This window comes from Rhinatrema bivittatum, chromosome 3 (genome assembly GCF_901001135.1).
Source record: "Rhinatrema bivittatum chromosome 3, aRhiBiv1.1, whole genome shotgun sequence".
Lineage (NCBI taxonomy): Eukaryota > Metazoa > Chordata > Amphibia > Gymnophiona > Rhinatrematidae > Rhinatrema > Rhinatrema bivittatum.
The window spans coordinates 412,340,996-412,368,968 of record NC_042617.1 but is presented as its reverse complement, the minus strand read 5'-3'; the positions used below and the strand labels follow the sequence as shown (position 1 = coordinate 412,368,968).

At 43.8% G+C, this 27,973-nt stretch overlaps 1 protein-coding gene across 2 annotated transcripts in view; it reads right to left on the bottom strand.

Annotated features, from left to right (window-relative positions):
- The window catches only part of LOC115087934 (collagen alpha-1(XXI) chain-like), a 454,903-nt gene that overhangs the window by 92,578 nt on the left and 334,352 nt on the right, over nt 1-27,973 (bottom strand). For both annotated transcript variants that reach the window (XM_029595690.1, XM_029595691.1), the window contains exon 23: nt 23,147-23,182. In XM_029595690.1, coding sequence (XP_029451550.1) covers nt 23,147-23,182 — 36 coding nt within the window. The remainder of the gene's footprint in view (nt 1-23,146; nt 23,183-27,973) is intronic.

The following is a 27,973-nucleotide window of genomic DNA, read 5'->3' as shown; positions in this document are numbered from 1 at the left end:
TGGTTAATGGCTTAGCCAAATAAAATGTATCTGGTTAAAGAGGCCAGATATTCAAACCTTGGGATTTATGCAGTAAACTCCAAGGTTATTTGGACAAATCTCACACAGTGCAAATATATAAATGGTGGCTGAGCCTCTGGTGGAAATGGCAGCTACAGGTTCTCAGTGTCCCTACCCAGCACTTTTAATTTACATTTTCCTGCCTTAGATGGGCTTCCATCCAGTCACTTTTCAGCTTCCCAAAAGCAGATCTGTAAGTTCTCTCCTCTTTTCAATGTTTTCAGCCAGATTTCCACACATGCAACCTTCATCTGTGAGCCTGCATCCTCTTCTGTCAGGCAGCCAGCAAACCATCTTTAAAAGAAACCCCTTTCATTATACATTTTCTGCAACTGGCTTCTGCCAAATGGGGCTCCAGACCCACACTTCTTCCAGAAGCCCCACTCCAGGGACCAAACGGCACACTCGAGTTGACCCTTGCCAAACATTTAATCTTAGAATGCCTCCATGGGACTATCCTTTCTGTTGCACTTGCAAAACTTTCTATGTAGGCTCTGCATACCCTGGTATATGAGTTTTCTTGGAATAATATTGTGTGCCTCATTACAGTATACATGAGGTTTATTATTCCATTTTTGGACATGCAAAGTCACTCTAGCATGAGCAACATCTGCAGCTGGACAGAGTAAGCACACAGAGAAGTTAAAGAAGCTCACAGTATGGCAAAAAGACACAGAGGCCAATGTTCAAAAATGCCAAGGAAAGCTAACTCAGGGCCCGATTTACTAAGAGGTGAATTTTAAGCGCCCTGCGCTCGCCGAAGCCAGGAGATACCCAGTCAAGTTGGGCTGGCACATGCTGAGCGGAGTTTATAAGCTGCCCATGGACAATACGTATCTTCCACTGCACGCACAAGGAAATGGTTTGCAAAAAGGGGCAGGAAGTGGGCATATCAGGAGAAGGCCAAGAGATGTGGGTGTAAAAACGTATACGCACAAGCACACGCCAGGATCCCCTGCTATGGATGGCGTGCAAGTAGTAAAATGCGGTTTTAAGGATCAGGGCTAACAGGGAGGAAGGGTGGCCATAAAAGTAGTGGGGTTTCAAAGTCCTATCCCTAACAGGATGAACTGGGAACCAACTGAGAAAACTACTTTTGGCTTGGCGTGCGTCCCTTGCAAAATTTCCCCAACTTACACGTTAGATGCGGGATTTGCATGCCATGCGTGTGTCCATTTAAAATTGGATGCACATGTATGTGCATGCAGGCTATTTAGTAACATGCACTCATATACGCATGTATGTTGTAAAATGGATGTGTCTCTGGACACGAGCCGGCAATCACGCACAACATGTGCGCACCTGTGCATTTTTTCCAATAGACACAAAACGGCAGAAAACCTTTAGTAAATAACCCCCTTAACATGCTAAAATTAGCTGGGTGAGTTATCTCGATATTCAGTGGGATAAATATTAGCCAGTTAACTTTAAATTCTAACCAGCTAAGTTTGAATATTGCAGGTTAAGTTTAAAGTTAACCGGCTAAATGCTTAAATAGCTTTATATTCAAAATGTTGTGACCGGGTTACATGGCAGCAATCTTTAAAAGAAAATGAGACACCATGGGTCTGTCACCCAATTACCAGCCCTGCCTCCCCCCATTCAATGTATACAAAATGGTGCCCTGTTGGACTGAGCCCCACCTGCAGCCCCTCAAACCCTTCCAAATCCTGCTTAAAAGGAAAAGTAGGATAGGTCAGCACCAATCTCCCCTCCTTGATCACCCCCTTCCACCTTCCCCCCTCCCCAGTCAGGCCACATCTGAAATCAATGCTCCCTCCCACTCCCAACTCTACATCCAAACCTTAATCTTCCCACCCACCTGATACCTTTAGAAACCCCTTTCTGTGCCAGGATCATGGTAAACTGCCATCTCACGGCTTCCAGGGTTTCTCTGACAGCAGCGCTACAAGTGTAAGCTTACCTGCTTTGCTGTTGTCCGAATATCTGACAACCACAATGGTAGCTTACAATTTCAGCCCCGCTGGGAGAGAGCAACATGGAAGCTGCTGGAATGATGGCAAACTGCGATCCTGGCACAGAAAAGGGTTTCTGAAGGTATCAAGTGGGTGGGAGGATTAGGGTCGAGGTGAGGTGATGGGAGGAAAGGGAAGGAGGTGAGGAGGGCATTGGGGCATTGAAGGGGTCATTGATTTCAGATATTGCCTAAGCAGGGAGTAGGGAGGCCAGGGCCAACTCATTCTGCTTTTCTTTCTAAACAGGACTTGGAGGGGTTTGAGAAGGCATTGATCGAGGGTTTGCCTGCCTCATTTTTTTTCGTAAAAATTGTTAAATATATCTGGTTTAGCCTTAAGTTATCTGGCCACATACAGCTTTAGGATGGATAACTTTAGGACTGCTGTGAGGAAGGCCTAAACTTAACCAGCCAATTTAGTCAAATACAGCTGAAAACCAACTTTAATTAGCCAGATAAGTTAGCTCCATCCTGGAATGCCTCTTTTTTATCCAGCTCTATTTTAGTCAGATAATACTTTATTTAGCTGGATAAGTGCCCTAGAGCAGAGCTGGATTTAAAATTATGGTGCCCATCAGTGGAGCATAGAGGATGAGGGCTTTTGTCCCCAAGGATCTCAAAGCAGCAAGGGGAATCCTAGGTTTTGTGAACCTTCAGAATTTGTCGCCCTAGGCACACGCCTGTGTTAACTATACTTAAATCTGGTCCTGCCTTAGATATTCAAAAGTAGGCATTTATCCAGATATATCACAAGTTATCTTGTTAAATGCAGTTGGATATCGACCTCGTAGAACCCGATATTCAGATAATGGATAATTTATCTGGCTACAGTTAGCCAGAGAATTTATCAAGAATATTCAGTGGAATAAACATCCCATTGAATATTCAATACATGAATAAAGTTATCCAGGAAACGTTTCCTGGAAAAGTTTCAAACCTAACCAGCTATCAGGGTATTATTCTGACAGTAATGCTCACTTGCTTTCAGTGTTGATCTCAAAGCCAAGCTAAAAGCCACTGAGTGTGGTATGAGGATTCAACCTGGGATTGCAACTTTTATATACTGCATGCCCACTGATCGTACATTCATCCTTTGTATCCACATTTATCTTCTGCATTCCAGTTTCAACTCTGTACTTTGGCATGTTTGCAAGTTGCATGCAAATGAAAGACACGCACTGTTTGCACGCAGAGCAAATTGTATTCTTCAGTGTGGTTACACCTGTCCTATACATTTTTGCATTTTTGCATTTTCTTTACAGGATATATCAGACTTCCATATCTAATCTTTGGTAATATATGTTAATGATTCCACGTTCTCATTTCTACCTACTTTATATGCAGACCATGCTGTAGCCTCCCCATGCACCCCAGAATCCCTTCAACTCTGTCCTTATCATAGACATTATCATCCCAATATCTATCTCCTTGTCAGTGCAAATCAGCTTTTCAGTCCCAAATATGTACATTCCCTCAGACTTCTATATAATGTAAATCGTCATATAATCCAATCTTTTTACATATTTGGCTCTTCAATAATCTGTGACTTTGAAACATTTAATGCATTTTTTTCATTACTGATCCTTACCAAATTTTAGGATGCTGACAGATGTATATCATAAAGTCCCAAATTGCATACCTTTCTCCAAATAAATAATGTACTTCTTACATCCCAGTTCAATCAACTCTCTTCACTATCCAGGTGATACTATAGTGGTTCACTCCCAAAAGGTGGCACTAGTTCTTCTAAGGTCCACATCTCTTCCCCAGAACAAATGGGAATTCATTCCTACAGTAACCTTAAAGGGTTATTGTGTCTCTTTTGGATGAGAAACTCCTACAGTATTTGAAGATGTCATTCTCTAAGTCCCTGGATCCAAATGGAACTCGGAAGAAATCAGGGCCGGTGCAAGGGCAAAACTTCAGCTATGCGCCCTCTGCACCCCCACAACTACAAAAGAACATAAGAACATAAGAACTTGCCATGCTGGGTTAGATTAAGGGTCCATCAAGCCCAGGACCCTTCCAACAGAGGCCAAACCAGGCCACAAGAATCTGGCAATTACCCAAACACTAAAAAGATCCCATGTTACTGATGCCAGTAATAACAGAGGCCATTCCCTAAGTCAACTTGATTAATAGCAGTTAATGGACTTCTTCTCAAATAACTTATCCACACTTTTTTTAAACTCAGCTACACTAACTGCACTAACCACATCCTCTGGCAGCAAATTCCAGAGTTTAATTATGCATTCAGTGAAAAAGAATTTTCTCAGATTAGTCTTAAATGTGCTACTTGCTAACTTCATGGAGTGCTCCCTAGTCCTTCTATTATCCGAAAGTGTAAATATCCAATTCACATCCCGGAATCTTTGCTCTCTCCTCCACAGCATCCTCACACCATCCCATCACCCAATCCTCACTCTTCTACTTCCTCCATTCCCCATGTTCCTGCTCTCCCACTCAATCCCCCAATCCTTGCTCGGGTCCCTAACCCCCAATCGAAATACCTACTCTCCCACTAATGCCCTTTCTTCCCTCCCCGCCTAGAGCCACACTCTCTCTGCCTCCTTTTTGATCTCTCCCAATTTGAGTCCCTACTTTCCCCTTCAATCTACAAATTTCCCCTTTCCCACTTAATCCCTCAGTCCCTCTCCATTTCTCCTCTCCAACCATCTTTTTCTCCCTCCATGCCATCTCCCCAGGTTCTGCTTTTGAAGCTCCTGTTCTCTCCACAGGCTGCTCTCTCCCTCTCCCCACCTCTACTCTCTGACCCAGTCTTTCTTGTTCTCTGTTCTGCAACTCCCTGCAGAGAATAACCATTGGCTGTCTTACCTGCAGACTGGCCTGCTTTTAACTGTCCCCCTCACTTACCAGTCTCTACGGCCTGGATTTTCAGTTCTGCAGCCTCTGATGGCTCAGTGCATTGTTTCACCAAGAGTCCCTGTACTTAACTGGAGCAGGCCTCTGTCTCCTCCTTCCCATGCACCCATGCACCCCTTCTCCTGCTCCGTTCCACCTCAAGGGCACACATAGCAGATAGCACTCAACGATTTCCTGGTCATGGGCTTGATAGCGAGCGAGGTGAGAGAGGAATTTGACTGTGGTCAGCTCGGTCACTGCCTGTAAATATTTTTATAGTTGCCGCAGCCACAGAAGTCATCCCACGATGTATAACATAGTAACATAGAAATGACGGCAGAAGAAGACCAAACGGCCCATCCAGTCTGCCCAGCAAGCTACGCACTTTATCCATTTTTTTTTTTATTTCCCTTTTTCTATCTCCCACCTGTTACTATTGGCCTCCAGTACCCTCCAGCCCTAATTCCCCTCCACCCCACCACAATTTCCCTCCACCCCATCACCAATGTAGAGAGCAGTGCCGTATCTGCATCCAAGTGAACATCCAGCTCAATTAGGGGTAGCAACTGCTGTGACAAGCAGGCCACACCCCTGCCCCATACTCTTACCCACCCCTGTTTTTTTTTTTGGAGATGGCAGCCCTCCATCCTTCCACTCCGTGAAGGTGGAACTCCAACCACTGGCATCCCGCTCCGTGAATGCCTCTGTGGCTACTGCCGCTCCGTGCAGTGTTTTGCTGCCTCCTCTTTATTCACGCCCTCTAGACTTGATGGATCCACAGTGTTTATCCCACGCCCCTTTGAAGTCCTTCACAGTTTTAGACTTCACCACTTCCTCCGGAAGGGCATTCCAGGCATCCACCACCCTCTCCGTTAAGAAATACTTCCTGACATTGGTTCTTAGTCTTCCTCCCTGGAGCCTCAGCTCGTGACCTCTGGTTCTGCTGATTTTTTTTTATCCCGTGCCTCGGGCCATTGCCGTTCTCTCTTCAGTGCTACTGATACTGATTCCTGCATACCCTGAGCTACAGGGAAGTGCCATTCCAGCTACGAAGTCCACTTCCAGGATTTGCATCTCTGACTACCTCACTATCACCACGACGGACATTCTCATTGTACCCCACTCCGCGGGCCACTACCAGGTCTGCACCTCTGAGGTAATCTCCATTTCATCTACAGATACTTTGTGACATACCCCGCTCCACAGGCCACTACTGGATCTGCACTTCTCAGTTATCTCTATCCATCTACAGACACTTCCCGGCGTACCCCGCTCTGCGGGCCACTACCAGATCGGCACCTCTGAAGTACATCCATTCATCTACAGAGACTTCCTGACTTGCCCCGCTCCGCGGGTCACTACTGGACATTCTCATCACTGGCATCTCTCTGGGTATACTCCATAGCTCTGGTCATTCTACTTGCATCCCCCGCTCTGCGGGCTCTGCCTCCTATCCTGTACAATAAAGTTTCTATTTTACAACTTGTCCTGTGCTACTGAGACTATGCCTACCAATGGTGAGGCTCACAGGGCTCCTCCCTGTGGGCGGAGACACCTCTCACCTCAGTCCAGGGTTCACATCCATACCGAATCATAACAGAGAGATGAAAAGAAAAGTAAATAAACTTCTTCTCCAAAACAAAAGGGTCAAAAGCTGGAATTATTAAGATGGAAGAAAACATCTTTTCTTCTAATCTATATTCCAAGTTTCTTTCCAAGAAACTCAAAAATCCTTTTCCCAAAAACAAACAAAAGCCAGGAAGAAGCATGATTGCATGCTGCCTGCCCCTAAGAAAGGCAACTCAAAATGCACACCTACAAGTTGTTCCTAGGGTTTTTACAGACCAGGAATTCACCATTATATTTTCCCACATGAGGGAGCGAAAACCCAACTAAGCCTGACTCTTTATCTACTTAAATAATTGGTATGTTCCTTTAGTAGAGACCCAGCAGGACTCTCTACACTGGTGTGCAGATTTTAGTACAGTAAAAGCTCTAATTCTGGCATCCACAGGAAATATAGGGTGCCGGTTAATCAAATAAGCCTTCTGCTTCCTGCTTCAGCCCCTCTCTTCCCGGCAGAAATGTGAGAGAACAGGAGGGAAGAGGATGGCACTGGAGAGGACAGAGTAGAATACAGAATAGTGCAGAATCACTCTAGTCCCTTATCCAGCTCCTTTCTTCCTGTCGTTTCCCCTCTCGTTCTGTTTCAGATCAGAGAAAAGCTTCTCTGCTCCCTAATGCAACCCCTCTCCCCAATCAAAGGTGCTGCCTGGGCAAGATGCCGATTAACAGAGCGTTCCAGATGGTAAAGTAATAGATAATGGAACTTTTACTGTATCATCTGCAAAAAGACAAACTTTTCCTTCTAGCCCCTCTGCAATATCACTCATAAAGATATTGAATAAGGATTGTGCATTTATTGGAAACGGAACAGGAACATTTTCCATTTCATTTAATTTCACCTTTAAAACTAAACAAAGAGAGACAAATTAAACTTCATTTGTTTTCATTCATTTCATTAAAATAAATAAGGTTGCCAGCACCAGCAAACCTCCTCCCTCCCACTGCCCCGCACTCACACATACACACACTCCTCCCCAGCTCGCCACCCCCGACCCGTTTACCCTCTTGTTGAAAATGCCTTTATGGGCAGGAGCAATCCCCGGATGCTCCTGTCCTGCAGTTGCTGATGGCAACAGCAAACCAGCACCATTGTAAATTTTTGCCAAATAAAATGGCACCAGTTTTACTGATAAAACATGTGTTGCTATTATTATGGCTTCTTTTAGTTTAGCCCATTGATCTTCACTTATCTCCTCCCATCCTGTCTGCACCTCCTTAAAGTAATTCCACATTTTATGAAAGCGGATATATATATATATATATATATATCTATATATATATATTTTTATTTTTTTTTTAATCCTGGGTTTTTGATTTTTATCACAATTTATTATGATTTTTTGTGCATTGTTTTGAATTGATTTTGATTTTCTGTAGCTATGCATTATTTTTAATATGTTCTCAGTCAATTTTTGTGGTCCTCTGGGATACAAGTGAAAAGAACAGACTTTGAATATTGATTGACTCCTCTCCGCCTTGACCTTCATATCAAACTGGCGTTCAGGTGAGCACTTACCCAGACATTAGAGATGTTTTCACTAGGGATATGAATCGTGTGCCCAATCGTTTTAACGATCAATTTCGGCTGGGGGGGAGGGAAATCTGATCGGCATGGGGTTTTTTTGTTAAAAAAATCAGTTTTTCAGTTACTGTGCACTAACAGAAGTTAGTGCGCACTAACAGAAAATGATACAATTTGACACTGTTCAGGTCAGTTCAGGTCAGTTTAGGAATGAATATGTATTCCTATTGGCTGCCCTCTTATTTATTCATGTTACCAAGGTTTCCACTGACGTGATGGTTTAATATATGGGGGATGGGAAATGGAAACGGTTGGTAGCTTGACAAAAAAAAAGTAATGTGATCAGTCAATGTGACTAGAACTTGTGCCCTATCCCTGATACGGGAGTGTTGTGATCTTCCTGCACACAGTGCCCTATCCCGGTTACCGGGGGTGTTGTGATCTTCCTGCACTCAGTGCCCTATCCCTGATACCGGGAGTGTTGTGATCTTCCTGCACACAGTGCCCTATCCCAGTTACCGGGGGTGTTGTGATCTTCCTGCACACAGTGCCCTATCCCTGATACCGGGAGTGTTGTGATCTTCCTGCACGCAGTGCCATATCCCTGATACCGGGAGTGTTGTGATCTTCCTGCACGCAGTGCCCTATCCCTGATACCGGGAGTGTTGTGATCTTCCTGCACGTAGTGCCCTATCCCTGATACTGGGAGTGTTGTGATCTTCCTGCACGCAGTGCCCTATCCCAGTTACCGGGGGTGTTGTGATCTTCCTGCACGCAGTGCCCTATCCCTGATACCGGGAGTGTTGTGATCTTCCTGCACGCAGTGCCCTATCCCTGATACCGGGAGTGTTGTGATCTTCCTGCATGCAGTGCCCTATCCCTGATACCGGGAGTGTTGTGATCTTCCTGCATGCAGTGCCCTATCCCTGATACCGGGAGTGTTGTGATCTTCCTGCATGCAGTGCCCTATCCCTGATACCGGGAGTGTTGTGATCTTCCTGCATGCAGTGCCCTATCCCTGATACCGGGAGTGTTGTGATCTTCCTGCACACAGTGCCCTATCCCAGTTACCGGGGGTGTTGTGATCTTCCTGCACGCAGTGCCCTATCCCTGATACCGGGGGTGTTGTGATCTTCCTGCACTCAGTGCCCTATCCCTGATACCCGGGGGTGTTGTGATCTTCCTGCTCTCAGTGCCCTATCCCTGATACCGGGAGTGTTGTGATCTTCCTGTACACAGTGCCCTATCCCTGATACCGGGAGTGTTGTGATCTTCCTGCACACAGTGCCCTATCCCAGTTACCGGGGGTGTTGTGATCTTCCTGCACGCAGTGCCCTATCCCTGATACTGGGAGTGTTGTGATCTTCCTGCACGCAGTGCCCTATCCCTGACACCGGGAGTGTTGTGATCTTCCTGCACACAGTGCCCTATCCCAGTTACCGGGGGTGTTGTGATCTTCCTGCACGCAGTGCCCTATCCCTGATACCGGGAGTGTTGTGATCTTCCTGCACACAGTGTCCTATCCCTGATACCGGGAGTGTTGTGATCTTCCTGCACACAGTGCCCTATCCCTGATACCGAGAGTGTTGTGATCTTCCTGCACACAGTGCCCTATCCCAGTTACCGGGAGTGTTGTGATCTTCCTGCACACATCCCAGTATCAGGGATAGGGCACTGCGTGCAGGAGGATCACAACACTCCCGGTATCAGGGATAGGGCACTGCATGCAGGAAGATCACAACACTCCCGGTATCAGGGATAGGGCACTGTGTGCAGGAAGATCACAACACTCCTGGTATCAGGAAAAGGGCACTGTGTGCAGGAAGATCACAACACTCCTGGTATCAGGGATAAGGCACAAGTTCTAGTCACATTGACTGATCAGTGATCACATTACTTTTTTGGTCAAGCTACCAACCGTTTCCACCCATCCCCCATATATTAAACCATCACCTCAGTGGGAACCTTGGTAACATCAATAAATAAGAGGGCAATCAGCCAATAGGAATGCATATTCATTCCTAACTGACTTAACTGACCTTAACTTGACCTGAAAAGTGTCAAATTGTATCATTTTCTGTTAGTGCGCACTAACCAAAAACCCGATTTTTCACGATAAATCAGTGGAATTCCTATTGTATCGAGTCCCTTACCGATTAATGATGATTTTAAAATTATCGACGATAATTTAAATCGTTAAAAAATGATTCACATCCCTAGTTTTCACCATTCGTTTCATTTCACAGCATTTAATATTTATATACCGCACAAAGTAAACTGACAAAGCAGATCAAGGCGGTTTACAGCAGATAAAGCAAAAATACATGAAAACATTAAAACCCTCTCATGTCCCAACCATCCTGCCCCCCTTAAACAATAAAACAAAAATGCCCATTCACTTATACCCCTCCCCCCCCATTTCCCCCTCCTCTCCTATTCTAATCCTCTTAACACTCCTATCCACATTTACCCTGGGGGAGAAGGGAAACTACAGGGAATACAGAGAGAACTGACATATTTCTGCATCTTAGTTTCTTCTGCTCTACTACATTACCTACCAAACACCTGATGAGCATTTATTGCACAAAAAGCCAAGTTTTCGCTTTTTTCCTAAACAGCTAGCTCTCTTCCTGCCAAACCTCCAAAGCCACTGAATTCTATAGTTCTGAGCCATCACTGAAAACATTCTCTTATGACTCTTTACTTTACCCACTTTTCTCCAAGATGGAACTTGTAGAAAATTATCTTTTCCTGACCTCAAGTTCCTAGATAGCACAAGCAGATATGTTAAGATAAGATAAGATAAGAAGATAAGATAAGAACATGCCATACCGGGTCAGACCAAGGGTCCATCAAGCCCAGTATCCTGTTTCCAACAGTAGCCAATCCAAATCACAAGTATCTGGCAAGTACCCAAAACATTAAATCTCAAGCTAGTATTGCTTATTGATTGTTTATGGATTTTTCCTCTAGGAACTTATCCAAACCTTTTTTAAACCCATTTACACTAACTGCTGTAACCACATGGCAATGAATTCCAGAGTGTAACTATGCACTGAGTGAAAAAGAATTTTCTTCAATTTGTTTTAAATGTTTTCAGCAACTGTTGCAGATTTCCTGCCCCCTTTCCCCTCACAGCCTTAAAGGCCAAAATTATTACTTTAAACTTGACCCACAATCTCACCAAGAGCCAATGTAGCTGGTACAATAAAGGAACTGCACTCACTCTCCTTGGACAGGTAAGAATCAGTCTTGCTGCCATATTCTGTACCATCTGCAGCCGCTGAATGCACTTTTCTGGTAAATCTACTAGTAGAGCATTACAGTAGTCTAATAGTGGTGTAAAATAACCCTGAAGTGATTTTTCAAAATATAGATCTACTCAATAAAGGTAATAAATTGTGCAACTGGTGCAATTTAAAAATGCCTTCTGTAAAACTCCTGAAATATGTCAATTCAAACTAACATCAGAGCCTAACAGAACTCCTAAATCCATACCTTCTTAACTGTCCAAATTTCATTCTTATCAATTTTCATCATTATTGGAGGATAAGGGTCTTCCTCTGTTTTAACAAAAAACATCTCAGTCTTTGTTGTATTTAGTAGTAACTGGTTAGCTGACACCCAGTCTGAAACTTTCTATAGACCTCCATTCACCCTATTTAATGTAGCAGAATGATCATTCCCCATTGGTACCACCAATTGGATGTCATCTGCATAAAAAACACTTTTAAATTCTAATGAGGGAATTAAAGGCCGTAAAAATAAATTGAACAATGGAGGGGATAATGTGGAGCCTTATGGGACTCTGCATTTCACTTCGAAAACATCAGACAATTTATCTCTCACTATGACTTCTGAAGCTTTATCACTCAAAAATAATGAAATCCATTGCACTGTAATATCCACCTATCCAACATGTTTACAGCATCTCATCAAAATATTATGATGATAAGTGTCAGGTCCAATATCTCTCCTTCCCTCATTTGTCTGAGCAGAGTCCCTGGAAAGAAGTCCGCAATATCTTTACTTTGAACTGATTTTGCAGATGGGATACTCCAATCCTCATCTGACAGGTGAAACAACTCCCCCTTTATTCCCATTTCTGATTGCTTTTGGCCAGATTTCTGTCAATATCTCTTCCAGGGTAGTAGGTGTGTAGTAGGGGTGTGCATTCGTTTTGAACTTAAATGTTAAACGCAACTTTTTTTTTTTTAACTTAAAAAAGTGATGAGGCGAAAACGATCGGATTTCCAACTTATTCAACATAGCTATGTTGAATAAGTTGGAAATCGCGATTGTTGATCCTAAATAAAAATTTAAACCCCTAACCCTCCTTAATCACCCCCCCCCAAGACTTACCAAAACTCCCTGGTGGTACAGCAGGGAGTCAGGACGCCATTTCTGAACTCCTTTGCTTGGGGGGGCCTCCTGACCCCCCCCAAGCTGGCCAATAGTTCCTTTTGGGTGCAACGAGGGTCCCGGAGCGATCGCGCGGGGAATCACGTGACGCCGCGTCACTCCGACGTGACGCCGACGTCACGTGCTCCTCGCAAAGGAGTTCAGAAATGGCGTCCTGACTCCCTGCTGTACCACCAGGGAGTTTTGGTAAGTCTGGGGGGGGGGGGGGATTAAGGAGAGTGAGGGGTTTAAATTTTTATTTGCACGTATGGACATAGACTCAACTTATGGAATTCTCCATATGTCCATATTGACCGCAAATGGGACCCCCTTTTGACTTATGGACTTATGAACATAAACTTTTGCTCTGCACATCCCTAGTGTGTAGACCACCCGAGTGTAGATGAAAGTGCCATCACACTTTCCAAGCTGACCCATAGTGCTTCCTTCTTTCCCCATGCCCTCTGCATTTCAGTTGCTTTGACATTACATTTTACATAGTGATCTACTTTTACCCCTTTTCTGTCATCCCTATCTTTTCCAAACAGATTTTAGCCTGGTACAGCTGTCCCATTCATGGGGCTCACTACACCATATCATGATGACAGCAACAATATCCAGGTCTGCCTCTTCTAGGAGGGTTTGTAGATATGTATTTTTATTGCATAGACCAGGGCTGTCTAAATTTAGTGATCAAGGGACACAGCCAAATTGGGTTTTTGGATTTCCACAATGAATATTTATGGGATTTATTTGAATTTTTTACCTTTTATATATACAAATATAACCCATGCATATTCATTTTGTAAATCTAAAAACTTACTGGGTTTTAGCCCTTGAGATCTGAGTTTGGATAGCCCGTGCCTAGATTAAGAACTTAAGAACATAAGACTTACCATATTAGGTCAGACCAAGGGTCCATCAAGTCCAGTATCCTGTTTCCAACACTGGCCAATCCAGGTCACCAGAACCTGCAGGATCCCAAGGGGTAGATAGATTCCAAGCTGCTTATCTCAAGAATAAGCAGTAGATATCTGCAACTCCACCTTAATTATGGTTTATGGACTTTCCTCCAGGAACTTGTCCAAACCGATTTTAAACGCAACTACACTAATAGGGGTAGATTTTAAGATCTGTGCGCAGACGTACATGTGCGCATGCTACCTGGCGTGAGCACACATGTACGCCCAATTTTATCACTTGCTTGTGCAGGTGTGTGCAAGTTATAAAATCAGGGGTCGGGCCATGCAAGGGGGTGCACACTAGTGCAGCTTGCACACGCCGATGCCCGCGGGCTACCCCCATTCCCTTCCCTCTAACCTAACCTTCCCACCCCTTCCCCTAACCTTTTCCCCCCCTAGCCCCATTCTAAGCCCCCTAAAATTCTTATCTAACCTTTTCAGCCTGCCGGCACACGATCCTCCAACACAGAGGCCATTTGCCTCTGGCCCTGCCCCTGTCCTGCCCCCAGACCACCCCTTTTTTGCAAGCACTGGGACTTAGATGCATCCCAGGACTTTACGTGTGTCGCCGGGCCTTTATAACATAGGCCCGGCGCACGTAAGGCGATTTATGCACGTAGAGCTTTTAAAATTTGGTCCATAGCTTTTATCGCATCCACTGGCAAAAAATTCCAGAGATTAATTGTGCATTGAGAAAAAAAAATATTTTCTCTTATTAGGTTTAAATGTGTCACCTAGTAACTTCATTGTGTGTCTCCTAATATTTGAACTTTCTGAAAGAGTAAACAACTGATTAACATTTACTTCTTCTACTCCACTCATTATTTTATAAAACTCTATCAATTCTCCCCTCAGCCATCTCTTCTCCAAGCTGAAGAGTCCTAACCTACTCAGCCTTTCCTCATTGGGGAATCATTCCATCTCCCTTATTATTTTGATTTTCCTTCTCTGAACTTTTTCTAATTATGTTACATCTTTCTTGAGATGTGGTGACCAGAACTGCAAACAATACTCAAGATGAGGTCGCACCACAGAGTGATACAGAGACATTAATGATATTCTCTGTTTTAATTTCCATTCCTTTCCTAATAATCCCTAGCATTCTATTTGCTTTTTAGCTGCTGCTCACACTGAGCGGAAGATTTCAATGTATTCTCAATGATGATACCTAGATCCTTTTCCTGAATGGTGACTCCTAATGTGGAACCTTGCATTTTATAGCTATAATTTGGATTACTCTTCCCGAAGTGCATCACTTTGCACTTGCCCGTATTAAATTTCATTTGCTATTTGTATGCCCAGTCTCCCAGTTTTGGAAGGTCCTCTTGTAATTTCTCACAATTCACTTGTGAACTAAAACTTTGAATAATTTTGTACCATCAGTAAATTTGATCACCTCACTTGTAGTTCACATTCCAAGGATGTTCTTAAATATATTAAAAAGCAATGGTCCCAGAACAGGAAATCTACACACAATATATCAACTGGCTCACCTTTATCCACATGTTTATTTACATCCTCAAAGAAATGTAGCAAATTGGTGAGACAAGAGTTCCCTTGGCTAAATCAATTTTGGGTTTGTCCCATTAAACTATGCCTACCTATATGTTCAACAATTTTGTTCTTTAAGATAGTTTCTACCATTTTGCCTGGCAAGTATGTCAGACTCACTGGTCTAAAGTTTCCTGGATCACCATTTGATACCTTTTTAAAAATTGGCTTTACATTGGCAACCGCCCAGTCTTCAGGATGTTAGTGATAGTTTACAAATTTTCAATAGCAGGTCCACAATTTCATTTCTCAGTTCTTTCAACACTCTTGGATGTATACCATCTGGTCCAGGTGATATGCTACTCTTTGGTTTGTCAATTTGCCAAAGTACATCTTTAAGATTCACTGAGATTTGTTTCATTTCTTCTGAATCATCACATTTGAACATAAGAACATAAGAACATGCTATACTGGGTCAGACCAAGGGCTCATCAAGCCTAGCATCCTGTTTCCAACAGTGGCCAATCCAGGCCATAAGAACCTGGCAAGTACCCAAAAACTAAGTCTATTCCATGTTACCGTTGCTAGTAATAGCGGTGGTTATTATCTAAGTCAACTTAATTAACAGCAGTTAATGGACTTCTCCTTCAAGAACTTATCCAATCCTTTTTTAAACACAGCTATACTAACTGCACTAAGCACATCTTCTGGCAACAAATTCCAGAGTTTAATTGTACACTGAGTGAAAAAGAACTTTCTCCGATTAGTTTTAAATGTGCCACATGCTAACTTCATGGAGTGCCCCCTAGTCTTTCTATTATCCGAAAGAGTAAAAAACAGATTCACATCTACCCGTTCTAGACCTCTCATGATTTTAAACACCTCTATCATATCCCCCCTCAGCCGTCTCTTCTCCAAGCTGAAAAGTCCTAACCTCTTTAGTCTTTCCTCATAGGGGAGCTGTTCCATTCCCTTTATCATTTTGGTCGCTCTTCTCTGTACCTTCTCCATTGTAATTATATCTTTTTTGAGATGTGGCGACCAGAATTGTACACAGTATTCAAGGTGCGGTCTCACCATGGAGTGATATAGAGGCATTATGACATTTTCTGTTTTATTCACCATTCCCTTTCTAATAATTCCCAACATTCTGTTTGCTTTTTTGACTGCCACAGCACACTGAACCGACGATTTGAAAGTGTTATCCACTATGATGCCTAGATCTCTTTCTTCGGTAGTAGCACCTAATATGAAACCTAACATTGTGTAACTATAGCATGGGTTATTTTTCCCTGTATGCATCACCTTGCACTTGTCCACATTAAATTTCATCTGCCATTTTGATGCCCAATTTTCCAGCCTCACAAGGTCTTCCTGCAATTTATCACAATCTGCTTGTGATTTAACTACTCTGAACAATTTTGTATCATCTGCAAATTTGATTACCTCACTTGTCATATTTCTTTCCAGACCATTTATAAAGATATTGAAAAGTAAGGGTCCCAATACAGATCCCTGAGGCACTCCACTGCCCACACCCTTCCACTGAGAAAATTGTCCATTTAATCCTATTCTCTGTTTCCTGTCTTTTAGCCAGTTTGTAATCCACGAAAGGACATTGCCACCTATCCCATGACTTTTTACTTTTCCTAGAAGCCTCTCATGAGGAACTTTGTCAAATGCCTTCTGAAAATCCAAGTATACTACATCTACAGGTTCACCTTTATCCACATGTCTATTAACTCCTTCAAATTAATTCCTTGATCTGTGCATTCTACAGGAATGTCGGTATATAAGAATTTAAAATAAATAAATAAATAAATAAATAAGTGAAGCAGATTTGTGAGGCAAGACTTGCCTTGGGTAAAGCCATGCTGACTTTGTTCCATTAAACCATGTCTTTCTATATGTTCTGTGATTTTCATGTTTAGAATACTTTCCACTATTTTTCCTGGAACTGAAGTCAGGCTAACTGGTCTGTAGTTTCCCGGATCGCCCCTGGAGCCCTTTTTAAATATGGGGGTTACATTAGCTATCCCCCAGTCTTCAGGTACAATGGATGATTTTAATGATAAGTTACAAATTTTTACTAATAGGTCTGAAATTTCATTTGTTAGTTCCTTCAGAACTCTGGGGTGTATACCATCCGGTCCAGGTAATTTACTGCTCTTCGGTTTGTTAATCAGGTCTATCACATCTTCTAGGTTCACTGTGATTTGGTTCAGTCCATCTGAATCATTACCCATGAAAACTTTCTCCAGTACGGGTACCTCCCCAAAATCCTCTTCAGTAAACACGGAAGAAAAGAAATCATTTAATCTTTCCGCGATGGCCTTATCTTCTCTAAGTGCCCCTTGAACCCCTCGATCATCTAATGGTCCAACTTACTCCCTCATAGGCTTTCTGCTTCGGAAATATTTTAAAAAGTTTTAACTGTGAGCTTTTGCCTCTACGGCCAAATTCTTTTCAAATTCTCTCTTAGCCTGTCTTATCAATGTCTTACATTTAACTTGCCAACGTTTATGCATTATCCTATTTTCTTCTGTTGGATCCTTCTTCCAATTTTTGAATGAAGATCTTTTGGCTAAAATAGCTTCTTTCACCTCCCCTTTTAACCATGCCGGTAATCGTTTTTCCTTCTTTCCACCTTTCTTAATGTGTGGAATACATCTGGATTGTGCTTCTAGGATGGTATTTTTTAACAATGACCACACCTCTTGCACACTTTTTACTTTTGTAGCTGCTCCTTTCAGTTTTTTTCTAACTATTTTTCTCATTTTATCAAAGTTTCCCTTTTGAAAGTTTAGCACGAGAGCCATGGATTTGCTTACTGTCCCCCTTCCAGTCATTAATTCAAATTTGATCATATTATGATCACTATTGCCAAGCAGCCCCACATCGTTACCTCTCTCACCAAATCCTGTTCTCCACTGAGAATTAGATTTAAAATTGCTCCCTCTCTCGTCGGTTCCTGAACCAATTGCTCCATAAAGCTATCATTTATTCCATCCAGGAACTTTATCTCTCTAGCGTGTTCCGGTGATACATTTACCCAGTCAATATTGGGGTAATTGAAGTCTTCAAATAGACAGGTGCAGGAAAGAGAATGAAGTTCCATTCAGAATTTAAATTTGTATTTATTATGTATCTAAATTCTCATAGTTCATTCAAAACGGCAACTCCTTCTGGTAAACAAAGAAGGTTTCTAAATACATGTCCCCCGACACGGTCCGTGTTTCGTGTGAACTGCATCAGGAGGGATGCTGTGCGTTCCTGCGGTTTCCAGCATCTCGCGAGAGACTTTCCTTTTGCGCCTTTTTTCCTTTTAAATGGCTGTCATTGCTATAGGGCGCTTGCGCTCCTGTGTTAACTTTAAAGGTATGTACGTGTCATGTTACATGTGTATTTTCTGCAGCCTAATTGTTCCATTCTTGATATATATTGTTTTATTGTAGATTATAATATGCTGTGGTCCCTCCTGATGCAGTTCACACGAAACACGGACCGTGTCGGGGGACATGTATTTAGAAACCTTCTTTGTTTACCAGAAGGAGTTGCCGTTTTGAATGAACTATGAGAATTTAGATACATAATAAATACAAATTTAAATTCTGAATGGAACTTCATTCTCTTTCCTGTACCTGTCTATTTGAATACTTGCTTATGTGCAAGATTTGCTTCTGTTGACTTTTGGGTAATTGAAGTCTCCCATTATTACCGCACTACCAATTTGGTTAGCTTCCCTAATTTCTCTTAGCATTTCACTGTCAGTCTCACCATCTTGACCAGGTGGATGGTAGTATACTCCTATCACTATAGTCTTCCCCGACACACAAGGGATTTCTACCCATAAAGATTCAAATGTGCATTTAGTCTCATGCAGGATGTTTATCCTGTTGGACTCTATGCCATCCCGGACATAAAGCGCCACACCGCCTCCCGGGTGCTCCTCTCTGTCACTGCGATATAATTTGTAACCTGGTATAGCACTGTCCCATTGGTTGTCCTCCTTTCACCATGTTTCTGAGATGCCAATTAAGTCTATGTCATCATTCACTGCTATACATTCTAATTCTCCCATCTTACTTCTTAGACTTCTGGCATTAGCATACAAACATTTCAAAGTTTGTTTTTTGTTTGTATTTTCATTCTGCTTTTTAATTGATAGGGATAAGTTAGAATTTTTTAGCTCAGGTGAGTTTTTGGACTACTTTTCTTATTATTGGAACCTCACTGTCGGGATGCCCTAATTCTAATGCATCATTAGTATCCTTTGAGGATACCTCTGTCCGAACCATGCACTGCTGAGCGACTATCATTTCTGGCATGAATATTAGGGATGTGCAGGGAAAAATGTGTTTTTGTTTTTCATTTCATTTTCAGCAGCTTTTTTTCCCACAAATTTTGGTTTGTGGAATGTTTGATTCATTTCATTCATGTGAAAATTTGAATCAAACGGACAAAAAAACAGACAAAAAAACCAAAAACAAAAACAGGCTGTATCGGGAGGAAGAAAGAACTACGGTTTAAAAAGCTTTTAACAACACATGAATGTTAGAATGTGTCAGGGGATACCAATTCTTTCTAAGCTGATTATTTTTACTTAAGATTGTGGTGTTTCTATGGAACAATAAAGTTAAAGATATTCTGCTAAAAATCTGTAAGGACTACTTAATTTTTCTACACTCTGCTACTTCCTTTGTTGAGATTCCACCATGTAACAATACCTTATTCCACTTATTAATGTATAATTAGCTATGTTTTTGACAAAATGGTTAGAAAACACAACTGTAATGTATTCAAGCTATATAACCATCCATGACCACAACATGTCATTAAAAAAGGTACAACTTGAACTAATTTTCCACGACCTGTATTGCACTTTGCTGCTGCCACCTGAATTTCAAATGGAACACTATTAGGGAGGTAGCCAAGCTGGGTCTGTGGTTACTATGGATAACTTGACTCTGAGCTTGGCCTCTATTGCTTCCACATCCTGAGTTCCTGCTTTGCAGGAGGAAGGAGGATGGAACCACGTTGTGCCAATGCCCTTATGTGGTTTAACCACATGCTGGGAGAATTACTGCTAATGGTTGGTTGGCAGCTGCATAGGCCTTGGTGGGCAGTGTGGTCTAGCCATGGGGGAATAATGGAGGAGAGCATACAACAATTCTTCTATTTTGCTTGTTCACGGTCATTAGCAGCCTTCCACCTGTACTTGTGTAGCTAGATGTATTATGATTCCTTTTATGCTATTCTGCAGTTGGGATGTGGCAGAGGCCAGTATTGTAGCAGCACTCTGCTGAACGGTAGGGATGTGCAGAGCAAAATTTTATGTTCATATTTTTTATGTCCGAAAGGGGGTCCCACTTGCGGCCAATATGGACATAAAAAAAATCCAATGAGTTGGGTATATGTACATATGTGCAAAAAAAAAATTTAAACCCCCTCACCCTCCTTAATCCCCCCCCCAGACTTACCACAACTCCCTGGTGATCGAGCGAGGAGTGAGGACGTCATTTCTGCAATCCTTGGCAAGAAGCATGTGACGTCGGTGGCACGTCGAGTGACGCGGCGTCACGTGATTCCCGGCGAGTTCGCGCCGGACGGCTCGTTTGGCCCAAAAAGAACTTTTGGCCAGCTTGGGGGGGCCTCCTGACCCCCCCAAGCTGGCCACAAGTTCTTTTTGGGCCGAACGAGCCATCCGGCGCGAACGAGCCGGGAATCACGTGACGTCGGCGTCACGTGATTCCCGGCTCGTTCGCGCCGGACGGCTCGTTCGGCCCAAAAAGAACTTTTGGCCAGCTTGGGGGGGCCTCCTGACCCCCCCAAGCTGGCCAAAAGTTCTTTTTGGGCCGAACGAGCCGTCCGGCGCGAACTTGCCGGGAATCACGTGACGTCGCGTCTGAGTGACGCGGCGCCACGTGATTCCCGGCTCGTTTGCGCCGGACGGCTCGTTCGGCCCAAAAAGAACTTTTGGCCAGCTTGGGGGGGCCTCCCCCCCCAAGCTGGCCAAAAGTTCTTTTTGGGCCGAACGAGCCGTCCGGCGCGAACGAGCCGGGAATCACGTGACGCCGGCGTCACTCGACGTGCCGCCGACGTCACATGCTTCTCGCCAAGGATTGCAGAAATGGCGTCCTCACTCCTCGCTCGATCACCAGGGAGTTGTGGTAAGTCTGGGGGGGGATTAAGGAGGGTGAGGGGGTTTAAATTTTTATTTTGGCTCAACAATCGCGATTTCCCACATATCGAACATATCTATGTTCGATATGTGGGAAATCCGATCGTTTATGTCGAATCAATTTTTTAAGTAAAAAAAAAATATGAGTTGCGTTTTACTAATGCGGTCAATCCGAATGCACACCCCTACTGAACGGTGCTTGAAGCCCCAGCTGGGTTAAAGGTGGCCCATCTTGTAGGGATATGGCAGATATATTGGCCAGGTTTTGTGTAAAGAGGGGTTCCCTGTTATTGTTTGGCTGGCTCAGGTTTCTGTCATGTGTTTTCTCATATAAAATAAAGCTGCCACCCTTGTTATCCAAAATTTTGATTTGTAATTCTTTTTCATTCTACAATCCTGTGTCAAATTATATGAATGAAGGAGAGTTTTAAAGGAGAGCCAGACAGTCCTGGTTGCCATGTTAATCCTAACTAATGAATTAATAATACTACTATACACTAGAGATGTGCATTTGTTTATCACGAATTAGGCAATTTCAACGAAATTGCCTAATTTGTTGTGGTTCGGGGGGACCTGAACCACGAAACAGATTTTCCCCGAGCTTTGGGGAAAATTTGTTTTTCGGGTTAGTGCGGGGGGAGGAGAATATTTATTTAAAAAAAAAAAAAAAAAATCCACCCCAACCCTTAAATTGTACTTTCTTACATCCCCCACCATCCCGATCCGTCCCCAAGACTTACTAAAAGCCCCTGATGGTCCAGCGGGGTCCCGCAAGCGATCTCTCCCTCCATACCGTCGGGCCTGCTATGACTCAAAATGGCACCGATAGCCTTGCCCTTACGATGTCACAGGGGCTACCGGTGCCATTGGTCAGCCCCTGTCACATGGTAGGAACAATGGACGGTCGGCGCCATCTTGTGCTCCTATCATGTGACAGGGGCTAACCAATGGCACCGGTAGCCCCTGTGACATTGTAAAGACAAGGCTATCGGCGCCATTTTGAGTCATAGCAGGCCCGACGGCATGGAGGGAGAGATCGCTCATGGGACCCCGCTGGATCATCAGGGACTTTTAGTAAGTCTTGGGGAGGGATCGGGATGGTGGGGGGATGTAAGAAAGTAAAATTTAAGGGTTGGGGTGGGGTTTTTTTCCCCGATTCATTTTTTTTTGTATTCGTTTTTCCAGTTTCAGTTTCGGGTTCTGGTTTCGTTTAGGCAAAAAATGATCCATGGGAAAAAAAGTTTTCCCATGAAGCGCCCGAAATGAAACCCGACCCGAGCCAGAAAAATGAAGCTCATCTCTACTATACACCTCTGCTTTCTAATCTCTGCAAAATGACTTTTACGGTCTGAGGTACTTAATATTCAGGCATAAGGGAAAAAGCACAGGACTGCCTCTGTGGTCAAGTCAATAAGGAAAGCACATCAAGCAGCACTGACTTTTCAAGAAGGTTCATCACCCAGTAAAAATGTTGCTAGCAGTACATTTTTTATGGGTTATCATAAGGCTTGGGATTAACTGCACAGAACAGCAGTTGCTACCCTTATGAAAAACATGGGGGCAACCTGCTCAGCATGGCAGATACTGCTGAACAGACTGGATGGACCATTTAGTCCTTTTCTGCTGTCATTACTATATTACTGTATATGCAAATCAGTCAAAAAGAGACTTGTCCTTAATAAATGAGTCACACAATAGTTCCCAAAGAGTATTTGTAAATCACAAACTGTTATTCTTGAATCAAAGTTCATCACCTACAAATCATGAATCATTATTTCTGCATGATAAGATAAGATTGGAAAACCCCAAACTAATTATGGCTCATTAGATGGTACCATCTTTAGTTTCTGCTGAAAAACACTTAATGCTGAAAAACACCTTAAATAGAATGGATGATCCTATAATAAAAAAAATATTTTTGTGGTATTTGAACACAACGCATATTCGGTTAGACAAATATAATATACTGCCTTGCTACTTTTTGTGTGAAATGGCCTAATATTTATCTACCTTTAATTTTACTCTGAATAGCCTTTTTATGTGAAATATTAAAGTTAATATCATACCTTCATTCCTCTCTCACCTTGACTTCCTTTGCTTCCCTATAAAACAAGATTGAGACACTGTAAATATAAAATTGTAGAATGCCTTAAAAATCATACATTAGTATTTTTGTTTTTGATCAACTGTGTCTGTGGTGAAAAGAAAAATGAAACTTAGCATTTGTCCATTTATACTAAATTCACTCTATGAAAATAATGTATTACTGTAGCACAAGCTGACATCATGTTCTGTACTGTATAAAGTTAATAAAATCACTTCTAAATAATGCAGTTCAATGTAAGCACAATCCACCAATTTAGTAAATGATGAAATGGAAGACAAACAGACCTACATGTACAGAAACCAAATATCAAAATTATTCCTGTAACGTTTTTATAAAAATTCATTTTTTAGAAGTCCATATTCAAATGTGTGTCTGGCTAACATTTCCCCACTCCTGCCAACCAGCTAAACTTTATCTGGGCCAATTGCTAAGCGCACAAAATTTAACTGGATTAAAAGAGGTCGTGCTGGGGGCATTCCCCCATGGCACAGATTAACTTCATTGTTGAGGACTGATATTCAGATCTGGCCAACCAGTTACCTGGGTAAGTCTGGTCAGTTAAATAGCAGACCTAAAGTTACCTGGCTAACTTGTGACCTGGCATTCAGCCACACCTTTAGCCGAATAAATGTCGCTGAATATTCAGATAAAGATAACCACACCTCTTAGCATTTAAAATTAAACCATTAGAAACATAAAATAAAAATACAAAACTAATAGGTCACTCAGAAGATTATAGCTGTCAGATAACACTTAGAAAAACCAAAGGGTTTGAGGTGTTAGATTACTTTGGAAAAAGGTCAGGGAATAATGTTTGATATTAGGAAATCCACTCTGCATTGACATGAAACAAATATAAAATGAGTATAATAAGAACATAAGAAATAGCCATGCTGGGTCAGACCAAGGGTCCATCAAGCCCAGCATCCTGTTTCCAACAGAGGCCAAAACCAGGCCACAAGAACCTGGCAATTACCCAAACACTAAGAAGATCCCATGCTACTGATGCAATTAATAGCAGTGGCTATTAGCCATTAATGGACTTCTCCTCCAGTAACTTATCCAAACCTTTTTTGAACCCAGCTACACTAACTGCACTAACCACATCCTCTGGCAACAAATTCCAGAGCTTTATTGTGCATTGAGTGAAAAAGAATGTAAAAGGCTATTACAGTAACACTCAAGAAAAATGACAGATCCATTACTAATATTTATTAAGGAAAAATGGGTTGTAAGACCACAAAATAGCAAGTTCATATTGCTATCTTCTACAGTCAGGTGCAAATTGGGAAGTGTAAAGATTAAAAGCCTATAATATCTAATACAGAAAAAGAAAACATCTCACAGTGATTAAAATATACTAACATGTGTTGCACTCCTCCAGCGGCTGGAGCCACGGGAGGCGCTTACCTTCACGGCCCAGAGGCTGCAGAAGCCGGGGCCTTTCCCGTGGCCTGCAGCCGCCCCCGGACCGCCCATGTTGCTCTTCGGCACGGCAGGCCGTGCCGCCGTCTCCAGAGTCTCCAGGGCGGCGTAGGGCTGCTGACGCCATCATTCCAACATCAGGCCTAGTCGAGGCCTGCTCCGTCTCCTCCCTCTGCTCTCCACAGCTGCAGGATGCCGCTGTCCTTGGTCCTGCACTGCCTCTTCCTGCTCCTCTTAGGGGCGGGCCTGCATCTTCCTTCTGGACTTAAAGGGCCAGCGCAGGTGTGGCCCTCCTTGGAACTCCTCCCGGGGAGTTGCCTCTTCTGCCCTACAAAAGGGCTCTGAGCTCACATCATCTGGGCCTTCAGAAGGAGCCAGTCCTCCTGGGAGCTTCTCCTCCATTGGACTTTGCTGCGTCCTGTTCCTGCCTGGCTTTCATCGTTGTCTTCCTGATGTCTCCGTTGTTCCAGTCCTTATGTCTCCATTGTTCCAGTCCTGATGTCCGAGTTCCTGTTGTCCTCTTTCTGATGTCCACGTCTTGTTCTCTCAGGTCCTGAGTACCCGTGCCTCCGGAAGTTCCTTGTTTTTACATTATCCGAGCTTCTGCTTCCAAGTTCCTGTTTTAAAGACTGTATCCTGTTCCAACTCCAGAGGATCCAAGGGGTAACTTGTTCTGACCTCTGTCAACGTCCATAGCTTGCCCGCTCCTCTCATAGTCCACAACCAGCCATCCGGCTGTGTAGAGCGCATTGAGGACAGTGTGGTCTGCAACTAGCCTACGGGCCTTGTAGGGCACCTGAGGGACCTTGCTCGCCATGTCTCATCCCCTGTGTTCCAAGCTCCACGTCTTGTCTTCAGAGTTCCAAGCTCCACATCTTGTCATCAGAGTTCTAAGCTCCACATCTTGTCTTCACATTTCCAAGCTCCACATCTTGTCTCTGGACTTCCAAGCTCCACTCCAAGACATGGCTTTTTCTCACCTCAAGGGCACACATCACTCATCTGACTCTGGGGAGAGCCCCCTAGCACTCCCTTCCTTTGCAGCACAACAGATTTTCCAAGGCCTCCGAGCATTCCGATGATCAAGGCCTCCTCCGCAGCGCAACAGATTTGCCAAGGCCATGTGTCTGGTGGGACTATCCTTGCCCCGGGTCTTGTCCTGGACTTTATCTTGCCCCCCAAATTTTATTTTTGGGACCTTCTTTCATGACTTGCTGGAGGCGCCAGCTTCTTTGGATTCCACGACCTGCAGGAGGCACCTGTATCCAGTCCTTTCATCTCCATGGCGATTCCAGGTTGGGGTTCCATGACTGGCAGGAGGCACCTGCACCCCACCTGATGATCATTGCTACTTCCTGATCCCACCCTGGATCCCTGCCCGGGTCTTCTTTGAAGTTCCTTTGCTCTTTGTTTCTTCTTTTGTCTCCATTTGTTCTCTTGTCCTCCGTTTGTTCCCTTGTTCCTTGTTTGTTCCTCTGCTCCTTGTTCTGTTGTTCCTTGTTCTGCTGTCCTTTGCTCCGCTGTTCCTTGTCCTTTGCTCTGCTGTTTTGTTCTTTGCTATGCTGTTTTGTTCCTTGCTCCATTGTCTGTTTCCTTGTTCTGTTGCCTGTTCTCTTGTCGCATTGCCTGTTCCCTTGTCGCATTGCCTGTTCCCTTGTTCCTTGTTCTGTTATTCCACGTTTTCAACACAACCTGCAGGAGGTGCCTGCACCATCCTTGTTCAGATACCTTGCCCAGTTCTACCTCCCGAAGGAGGGGAGAGGACCCCCTTGGGGGGGGGGGTTACTATTGCGCTCCTCCTGTGGCTGGAGCACAGGAGGGGCTTACCTTCACGGCCCGGAGGCCGCAGAAGCCAGGGCCTTTCCCGCGGCCTGCCACCATGCTCTCTTGCAGCAGCTGCTGCCTCCGGAGTCTCCAGCGCAGCATGGGGCCACTGACACCATCGCTCCAACGTTGGGTCTAGTCGAGGCCTGCTCCATCTCCTCTCTCTGCTCTCTACAGCGGCAGGATGCCGCTGTCCTTAGTCCTACACTGCCTCTTCTTGCTCCTCTTAGGGGTGGGCCCATGTCTTCCTTCTGGACTTAAAGGGCCAGCGCAGGTGTGGCCCTCTTTGGAACTCCTCCCAGGGAGTTGCCTCTTCTGCCCTACAAAAGGGCTCCGAGCTCACTTCATCCAGGTCTTCGAAAGGAGCCAGTCCTCCTGGGAGCTTCTCCTCCATTGGACTTCACTGCATCCTGTTCCTGCCTGGATTTTGTCACTGTCTTCCAGATGTCTCTATCGTTCCAGTCCTGATGTCTCTGTTGTTCCAGTCTTAATGTCCGAGTTCCTGTTGTCCTCTTCCTGATGTCCATGTCCTCTTGTCCCAGGTCCTGAGTACCCATGACTCCGGAGGTTCCTTGTTTTTACATGATCCAAACTTCTGGTTCCAACTTCCTGTTTTAAAGACTGTATCCTGTTCTGACTTCAGAGGATCCAAGGGGTAACTTGTTCTGACCTGTGTCTACATCCAGAGCTTGCCCGCTCCTCTCGTGGCCCACGACCAGCCATCCAGCTGTGTATGGCGCATTGAGAATGGTGTGGTCTGCGACCAGCCTATGGGCTGTGTAGGGTGCCTGAGGGACCTTGCTCGCCATGTCTCATCCCCTGTGTTCCAAGCTCCACGTCTTGTCTTCAGAGTTCCAAGCTCCATGTCTTGTCGTCAGAGCTCCAACTCCACGTCTTGTCTTCAGAGTGCCAAGCTCCACGTCTTGTCTCTGGACTTCCAAGCTCCACTCTCAGACAAGACTTCATCTCACTACAAGGGCACACATCCCTCATCCCGCTCTGGGGAGGGCCCCCTAGTGCTCCCTTCCATCACAGCGAACAGATTTGCCAAGGCCTCCGAGCGTTCCAATGCTCAAGACCTCCTCTGCAGCACAACATGGACTAAATACCTAGAAATCTGGATGATCCATTGATAGAAGCAGGGAGGGAATTCTTGTTTATACATTTGATATCCAACAAATATTAAAACATGTCTTAGATATATTGAGGAATGTAATTATACACACACAAGAGCAATTAATATGAAATACATGAATGTACTCTCTCTCTCTCTTAAACATACACACACATACCTGTACTATTTATGTTCTATTATTTGCTACCTGACACAACATGTTTCAGCTAATCAGCCCATATCAACAATATATTCTCTCTCCTTGTGGAGTCTGATCAAAAATCGTATGCAAACCACATAGTGATTTTAGTGGTTTGTATATGACACCCCATTGGACTTCACATTAAGGTAAGCATACCTTTTTAATATAGGCTGGTAGATCCAAAACACAGCTTCAATGCATATTTGTGACATTATTTCTAA